Raw genomic sequence first — 9339 nt, 5'->3', positions numbered from 1 at the left:
CTGTTACCACCTAAATATAGAAACTTCTGCCTATACGAAAATCAGATGAAGATCTTATTCAAATTCAAGTTGACCATGATTAACAAAATTTAACCCGATTAAATTTGTACCTCTTAGCATGTTTTGCCAAATCCTGTACTAGGTCTAATTTTTATAGCATTGTTTAATCAATTTAGTACCTTGGACTGTTGTCTATGTACAGAGGCGATGCTCTAGGATGCAGATTCATAATAACTCTCAGGAAGCATCACCATAAAATTTTGGTCAATTTAGAGTTCTTAATGCTGGTTTTATGTCTACCTGATCCATTAATTCGTGCGGGTGTCGATAAACAAGTTTCGATGTGAAGCTAACTCCTATCCAGTATTTCTTCCAAGGTCTAAGGGAAGCAATTATTTATATTAACCACATGACAACTTAAAGTGGTATACCATGGTCATCTTTTTTCACAAAAAAAATAAACAAGAATTAAAGAGACAAAAAATTTGATTATGAAACAGCATTCATGTAACATATTAAAAAAGTCATGTTCAATGTGCAAAGAAAGAAATACTAGATTTATGAGGACATGAAAACAAATGAGATCAAAGACACATACCTGATGAAATAGCCATGCTCAGCAGCAATCCCTAGTTTTTCACATGAGGAGAACCACTCCCCGAGAGAACTCCGACCCCTCCCACTAACAATGAACACCGTATTGTTAGGATCACTGCACAGAGTATTCAGAAGCGAAACAATTTCTTCACTTGGAGTCTTATCCCTGTAAAACTCGGGCATTATAGTGCCATCATAATCCAAAAATATCGCCCTCCTTTTAGCTCTCTTATAGAAAGACACAGTTTCATCAATCGACAACTCATCAAAACTGGGCGAAAGAGCAACAACTTTGACATCCAAACCAAAGCCAAGGGTACAGCATCTTCTGTTTCGGTTATCTTCACAAGCCTTTTTAAGATCTTGAGCAAAACAGCAGGTCCAATAGCTGAGCTGGTGAGAGCTCACATAGTCGTAGTGCTTCTCGTGACGAAACTTCTTCTCGCTTTCAGACATCCCAGCTGAAAGATACATAGCCTCAGCTACATCCTCAACACTCCAAGGGTTCACCCTGAATGTTCCACTTAGGGACAGAGAACAACCGACAAACTCTGACACAATAAGAGTACTAGTACTGTTTCCTTGCCTACAAACAACATACTCATACGGAACTAAATTCATCCCTTCCCTAAGAGCATTCACAATGCAACACTCAGATACCACATAGAATGCGACTCTTTCATAGAAAGGAATTGAGTGTTCGATAAAGACAACTGGTTGATAACCTTGGATACCATAAGTATTGTTGATTCTTTCAGCAATCGACATTGCTTCAGTTCTAGATTCCATCACACCTTTTCCTGCACTACGAGCAGGATTGGCAATCTGAACAAGGACTAAATTTCCTCTAAGCTCAGGATTTCTCTGCAGCACAAGCTCCAGAGCTAGCAATTTCAGACTGATACCTTTGAAAGCTTCCATGTAATCAACTCCCAAAAACAATTTCTTGCCCTTGAACTTTTCCTTGATTTCTTCAACCTTTGAAATGGTACAAGGCAAATTCATTACAGACTTAATCCGCCCCACATGAACTCCTACCGGAAGAACCCTAATTCTAACTGTTCGTCCATAATAATTAATCCCAATAGAACCATGCTTCAGTTCATGATCCAGGCCTAGTATTCTGCTGCAACAAGAAAGGAAATGCCTTGCATAATCAAATGTGTGGAAACCAACAACATCAGCATTTAGTAAACCCCTGAGGATTTCCTCTCTAACAGGTAGGGCCTTATAAACTTCTGAGGATGGAAATGGGATATAGAGAAAGACACCGAGCTTGACTTGGCTTACCTTCTTCCTTAACAAAATCGGAAGAAGCATTAGATGATAATCATGAACCCAGACATAGTCATCATCAGGATTTATTACCTCAATGATCTTTTCGGCAAAAGTGGTATTTGCAGAGACATAAGCTTGGAAAAGGGAGCGGTCGAAGAGATTACCATCCTTTGGAGTGAAGGGCAGAGAATAATGAAATAGTGGCCATAATTGTCCTTTACAGAATCCATGGTAGAATTTTTCTTGGAGATCATGATCAATGAACGTTGGCACACACCTGTAATCTTTCCAGAGATTTTGTGCAACTCGTTCTTGTTCGCTTATGTCAATATCTACCATAAGGCTGCCGATGTATATAACTTCGGTCTTATAAGAAAAATCATCCTTCATTTGGAGTAGCAGTGAGTCCTCATCCCATGAAAAGGAATATTGACCGGTTGTTTCGTCCTTGCAAGAACGAAGGGGAAGAAAATTTGCAACCATAATCATTCGCTTTGTATCAGAATTCACATGACTCCTCCTAGCATCACTAGAATTGGGAAGTATATTATCGGACTGCACGCTTAATTTGTAAGCATCTGATTCTGATACCATGATTGCCTATGAATCTTTATTGACTATGAGCACTGAATTGTAAGAAAGAATATTTTAATTTTGATGGACTAAGTCTCCTTTTTCTTCAGGAAGAAAATCACCTGAAACAGGAATACGAGACAAGTTTTAAAAACTGATACAAGTCGGCTGTTAAAGAATTATCATAACTTTTGCATTATACCCATAAAAAAAATCAAACGTTTGAATCATATCCCTGCTTTAACTGGGGAATGCTAGAAAAGGTATGTATTTAGGAAAGAATAAATTTACAGATACCACAATAGTACTTACATATTTGTGACATGGCCTAGTGATTTTAAGGTATGGTCTACTATCATAGAGTAGTGAAGATTGTACAAAAATAAAGCAGCTTGCAGCATAATTTACATGAAAATATTTATTAGTTCTTTTGTTATACATAATGCTACACAATTCATGCTCATGAATCCAGCGATTTTTTAGTGCATATTGCCCATAGGGATAGTCTAAACAGATAATCAAAACACAATTAACACGACATTCTTTTAGTATAGGTGTGAAAGACTTTAACTAAGCTTCACTGATTGAATAACAAAGTTTTTTTATCGTTAATTTTGAAGATATAATTGTATTTTCTTCTTAGAGATATAATTATATTTTCTTCTCATCTAAACTCTCAACCTGGCTGGCAATTTATGCCAAACCAACAATGTAGATCACACCAACTTTCTTTTGTGATGTGGCAAAAATTATTGGCAAAAGCAAAAAAAGTTTGCAGGATTAGAAAAAAAACACCTCAATGTTATAGCTGAACAAACTAGGTAGAAAAATATAGGTCTTTAATTGAGCTTGACAGACTGATTGTTAGAAAGGGGTGTAGATCAAACCTCAATTCCGGCGAGGAGCTCCGGCGAAGCTCCGACGAGCTTGAGGATCATGCAGGCGAGCGTGGACGTCGACTCAGGCGAAGTCGACGGCGAACTGCAGGCGCAGTTTCAGGTGGAGCTCGAGCAGGCGAGCTCAAATTGTGGGAAACGCGACCCTCGCGTTTGGGAAATTCGACCCTCGCGTTTCAGACACCGACCCTCGCGTTTGGGACACCGACCCTCGCGTCCAAGCTCTGATGTCCGCGTTTTGGCGCTCCGACGTCCGCGTCTTCGCGTGGCTAGCGACAGGCTGTCGCCAGCCTGTCATGTTTGCTTATATAAACCCCTCGTCGCCCTAGGATTTTGTTGTTGCTTCTTCTCCTCTGATTTCTCTCTGGCGGCGGCACCAAAATAACGCAGCAGCGTTCCTTCTCAAACCTTGAAATCGCAGCAGCGATTTTGGTTCTTCATCTCCAGGTCTCAACCGTGCATTGAGGGGAGATTAAGAAAGGATTTTAGAGAGAGAGAGAGAGAATTAAGGGTTTATTCCCTTTAATTATTAACACTGTAGCTACAGTGTTCATCTTTAAGAAATCTCAGTTTTGGGATTTGCTCTTGATTTGTAATTTCTTATTTGATTAATAAGAAATTGACTGTGTGGCTCCCGAGGACGTAGGCAGTTGCCGAACCTCGTAAAACTTGGTGTACTTTTTCTATTCTGCGTTTCTGTTGCATTAGGGATTTAGGCGTTTGCCGAACCTCGTAAAACTTGGTGTACTTTTTCTATTCTGCGTTTCTGTTGCATTAGGGATTTAGGCGTTTAAATTCCCAACAACTGGTATCAGAGCGTGAAACGATATAGAGGAAGTCAGATTCAAGTGGGAGCCATGGCCGCAGATGAAGGAAAAATAAGACTTGAGAAATTTGATGGAACATATTTCGGATTCTGAAAAATACAGATAGAGGATTATCTGTATCAGAAAAATCTGTATCAACCACTATCGGGGAAGAAGCCGGATTCTATGAAGGCAGATGAATGGAGCCTTCTAGATAGACAAGCCCTCGGAGTTATCAGATTGACGTTGAATCGCAATGTTGCGTTCAACATAGCGAAGGAGAAGACCACGACAGGTCTTATGGCAGCACTCTCAAACATGTATGAGAAGCCATCAGCCGCGAACAAAGTTCATTTAATACGGCGGTTATTCAATCTGAAAATGGCGGAAGGCGCGTCAGTAGCACAACACCTCAATGAACTTAATACGGTTATAACCCAATTGAGTTCAGTTGAAATTGAGTTTGATGAAGAAGTTCGGGCGTTGATACTTTTGTCTTCCCTGCCAGAGAGTTGGAATGCTACAGTCACAGCTGTGAGTAGCTCGTCGGGAAAGAAAAAGTTAATGTTCGACGACGTTCGTGATTTGGTTCTCAGTGAGGAGATCCGACGGAGAGAGACGGGTGAAGTTACAACCTCTTCAGTATTGCATACAGAGTCAAGAGGTAGAAATTCAACCAGAGGAAACGGACGGAGCAAATCAAACTTCAGAGGTAGATCAAAGAACAGGAGGTCCAAGTCAAGGAATCCAAGCAACAGCACGAAGGCTATCGAGTGTTGGAATTATGGAAAGACCGGGCATTACAAGAATCAGTGTAAGAGTGCACAGAAGGATAAGGAGGCGAAGGCAGAGGTGAATGTCACATCCACCTCAGGAGGAGACGACGCATTGATATACTCTTTGGAGAGCAAGGAGGAATCTTGGGTGTTAGATTCAGGAGCGTCGTTCCATGCTACTTCTCAGAAAGAATTCTTCGAGAAGTATACCCCCGGAAATCTTGGATACGTGTATCTTGGTGATGATCAACCATGTGCTATTGTGGGCAAAGGCGTGGTGAAAATTAAGTTGAACGGGTCTGTATGGGAGCTGAAAGATGTCAGGCATATTCCCGACCTGAGAAAGAATTTAATATCCGTAAGTCAGTTGGCTGGCGAAGGATATACCACGACCTTCCATGGAGATGATTGGAAGATCTCAAAGGGCGCAATGACGATTGCACGAGGCAGGAAGACTGGTACCCTATATATGACAGCAGGTACACGTTGTTTGATCTCAGTTGCAGCAGGCAATGAAACTTCAAAGCTGTGGCACCAGAGACTCGGTCATATGAGTGAAAAGGGGATGAAGATCATGCACACAAAGAAAAAACTCACAGGACTGCAGTCAGTGGAGATGGATATGTGTGAAGAATGTATACTTGGAAAGCAGAAGAGAGTCAGCTTTCAGATAAGTGGCAGAACCCTCAGGAAGCAGAAGCTAGAGCTCGTTCACTCAGATGTGTGGGGACCTTCAACCACCGCGTCCATTGGTAGAAAACACTACTTCGTGACTTTTATCGATGATCACTCTCGGAAAGTGTGGGTCTACTTTCTGAAGCATAAGTCAGAAGTATTTGAGGCTTTTAGGAGATGGAAAGCTATGGTCGAGAATGAGACCGGTTCAGGACCGACAATGACGGTGAATATGAAGACACCGGATTCAAGAAGTTCTGCTATGAGCACGGGATCAGAATGGAGAGAACCGTGCCCGGCACGCCTCAGCAAAATGGTGTAGCTGAGCGGATGAACCGAACGTTGACGGAAAGAGCCAGAAGCATTCGAGTACAGTCAGGCCTACCGAAACAGTTCTGGGCAGAAGCGGTCAACACAACAGCTTACTTGATCAACCGAGGTCCATCGGTTCCATTGGAGCACAGAATACCAGATGAGGTATGGTGCGGAAAGGAGGTAAAACTCTCACATCTAAAAGTTTTCGGTTGTGTAGCTTACGTGCATATTAGTGATCAAGGCAGGAATAAGCTTGATCCCAAGTCAAAGAAATACACTTTCATCGGTTATGGTGAAGATGAGTTCGGCTACCGTATTTGGGACAACGAAAACAAGAAGCTGATCAGGAGCAGAGATATGATATTCAACGAGAAGGTGATGTACAAGGACATGCACAAGACAGATGACTCAGAGAGCGAGTCAATATTTGTAGATGCAGATGATGTCCCGAGTAACCTCTCGGAAGAACCCAATGCAGAGGATCCTCAGCAAGAAGAGCCTGTTGGACAAGATGGTGCGCAGGAGCCCGACGCACCAGCTCCGATATTAAGAAGATCTTCTCGTCCTCCTGTACCCAACAGGAGATACATGAACTATCTGTTGTTGACAGATGGTGGGGAGCCTGAAAGCTTTGATGAAGCTTGTCAGTGTGGAGATGCGAGCAAGTGGGAGCTTGCCATGAAAGATGAGATGAAGTCTCTCATCTCAAACCAGACGTGGGAACTAGCTGAGTTACCCACGGGTAAGAAGGCACTCCACAACAAATGGGTGTACCGGGTGAAAGAGGAGCAGGATGGTTCCAGAAGATATAAAACCCGACTAGTTGTCAAAGGTTTCCAGCAGAAGAAAGGAATTAACTATACCGATATTTTCACTCCCGTGGTAAAGCTAAATACTATCAGGACCGTGATGAGTATTGTAGCAATTGAAGATCTTCATCTCGAACAGTTAGACATGAAGACGGCGTTTCTTCACGGAGATCTAGAAGAGGAGATATACATGCACCAGCCAGAAGGTTTCTCAGAAGAAAAAAAGAAGAACCTGGTGTGTAGACTCAAGAAGAGCTTGTATGGCCTGAAACAAGCCCCAAGACAGTGGTACAAGAAGTTTGACGACTTCATGCACAAGGAAGGTTTCCAGAAGTGCAACGCCGACCACTGTTGCTACTTCAAAAGATATCAGTCCAGCTATATCATCCTACTGCTGTATGTTGATGATATGTTGGTTGCAGGAGCAGATATGAAAGATATCAAGAGTTTGAAGCAGCAGCTGTCAAAGGAGTTTGACATGAAGGACTTGGGTCCAGCGAAGAAGATCCTTGGAATGCAAATCACGAGAGATAAGAAGAGAGGTCTCTTGCAGTTATCTCAGACGGAGTACATCAACCGTGTTTTGCAAAGATTCAACATGGGCGACGCCAAACCTGTGAGCACACCCTTGGCCAGCCATTTTCATCTATCTAAGGATCAGTCTTCTCAATCAGAAGAAGAGAAAGAGAGTATGGCTCAGGTTCCTTACGCCTCAGCTATCAGAAGTTTGATGTACGCAATGGTCTGTACGAGACCAGATATTGGCCATGCAGTGGGAGTGGTCAGCCGGTTTATGTCGAATCCAGGAAAAGCTCATTGGGAAGCGGTCAAGTGGATTCTGAGATATCTACGAGGCACCACACAGAAGTATTTGCACTTTGATAAGGGAAATGTGGAAGTGCAAGGGTACGTAGATGCAGACTTCGGCGGTGAAGTTGATCACCGAAGAAGCACCACCGGCTATGTATTCACCGTTGGAACTACAGCTGTTAGTTGGATGTCACAGGTACAGAAGATCGTTACCCTATCAACTACAGAAGCTGAGTATGTTGCAGTGACTGAAGCCAGTAAAGAGATGATATGGCTTCAGGGTTTGTTGACAGAGCTGAGATTTAAACAGGAGAAGAATATTTTGCACAGTGATAGCCAGAGTGCGATAAACTTGACGAAGAATTCAGCATTTTATTCTAGAACGAAGCATATTGCGCTTCGGTACCACTTCATCAGATCCCTGTTGGAAGATGACGTGTTGAAACTGGAAAAGATTCCAGGAAGTAAAAATCCAGCAGACATGTTAACCAAGACGGTGACAGTTCAGAAACTGGAGTTGTGCGCAACTTCAGTTGGCCTTCATGCATAGATGATGAGGGCGGAGCCAAACAGTAGAGGAGCTTGATGAGATAGCCCGTTGACGGCGGTTTGATCTCCAAGTGGGAGATTGTTAGAAAGGGGTGTAGATCAAACCTCAATTCCGGCGAGGAGCTCCGGCGAAGCTCCGACGAGCTTGAGGATCATGCAGGCGAGCGTGGACGTCGACTCAGGCGAAGTCGACGGCGAACTGCAGGCGCAGTTTCAGGTGGAGCTCGAGCAGGCGAGCTCAAATTGTGGGAAACGCGACCCTCGCGTTTGGGAAATTCGACCCTCGCGTTTCAGACACCGACCCTCGCGTTTGGGACACCGACCCTCGCGTCCAAGCTCTGACGTCCGCGTTTTGGCGCTCCGACGTCCGCGTCTTCGCGTGGCTGGCGACAGGCTGTCGCCAGCCTGTCATGTTTGCTTATATAAACCCCTCGTCGCCCTAGGGTTTTGTTGTTGCTTCTCCTCCTCTGATTTCTCTCTGGCGGCGGCACCAAAATAACGCAGCAGCGTTCCTTCTCAAACCTTGAAATCGCAGCAGCGATTTTGGTTCTTCATCTCCAGCTCTCAACCGTGCATTGAGGGGAGATTAAGAAAGGATTTTAGAGAGAGAGAATTGAAAGGGTTTATTCCCTTTAATTATTAACACTTTAGCTACAGTGTTCATCTTTGAGAAATCTCAGTTTTGGGATTTGCTTTTGATTTGTAATTTCTTGTTTGATTAATAAGAAATTGACCTTTGAGAAATCTCAGTTTTGGGATTTGCTTTTGATTTGTAATTTCTTGTTTGATTAATAAGAAATTGACTGTGTGGCTCCCGAGGACGTAGGCAGTAATTTCTTGTTTGATTAATAAGAAATTGACTGTGTGGCTCCCGAGGACGTAGGCAGTTGCCGAACCTGGTAAATCTTGGTGTACTTTTTCTATTCTGCGTTTCTGTTGCATTAGGGATTTAGGCGTTTAAATTCCCAACACTGATAACCAATTGCGTTTAATTAAAAAATGCTCACGATCTAATGGCATTTTCTTTTGATCCAAAATCTCAAGTTGTCAGTTAATAGGTCCACCTTTTCTTTTGATCGAAAATCTCAAGTTGTCAGCTAATAGGTTTACAGTATGTGCCAAACCAACAATTTAGACATTCGTATTCTATATGGTGATAAAACTATTGGCAAATGTGTAAAGTTTACAATCAAAAAACATTGCATAAAGTGCATCATTTCAAATATCGCAATTGCACAAGTCTTTTCAGATATTT

The 9339-nt window shown here is 42.6% G+C and overlaps 1 protein-coding gene across 4 annotated transcripts in view; it reads right to left on the bottom strand.

Moving 5' to 3' along the window:
* Positions 1 to 9339, bottom strand: part of LOC109841035 (probable alpha,alpha-trehalose-phosphate synthase [UDP-forming] 9) — a 13943-nt gene that overhangs the window by 3106 nt on the left and 1498 nt on the right. For all 4 annotated transcript variants that reach the window (XR_002247120.1, XR_002247121.1, XR_002247122.1 and 1 more), the window contains one exon: positions 599 to 2570. Coding sequence is in view for 1 of the 4 variants with exons in the window: in XM_020409891.1 (XP_020265480.1) it covers positions 599 to 2469 (1871 nt within the window). In the remaining 3 variants the exon portion in view is untranslated. The remainder of the gene's footprint in view (positions 1 to 598; positions 2571 to 9339) is intronic.

Source organism: Asparagus officinalis, chromosome 5, assembly GCF_001876935.1.
Source record: "Asparagus officinalis chromosome 5, Aspof.V1, whole genome shotgun sequence".
Taxonomy (NCBI): domain Eukaryota; kingdom Viridiplantae; phylum Streptophyta; class Magnoliopsida; order Asparagales; family Asparagaceae; genus Asparagus; species Asparagus officinalis.
The sequence above is the reverse complement of the archived record's forward strand: the minus strand, read 5'-3'. Positions and strand labels throughout refer to the sequence as shown.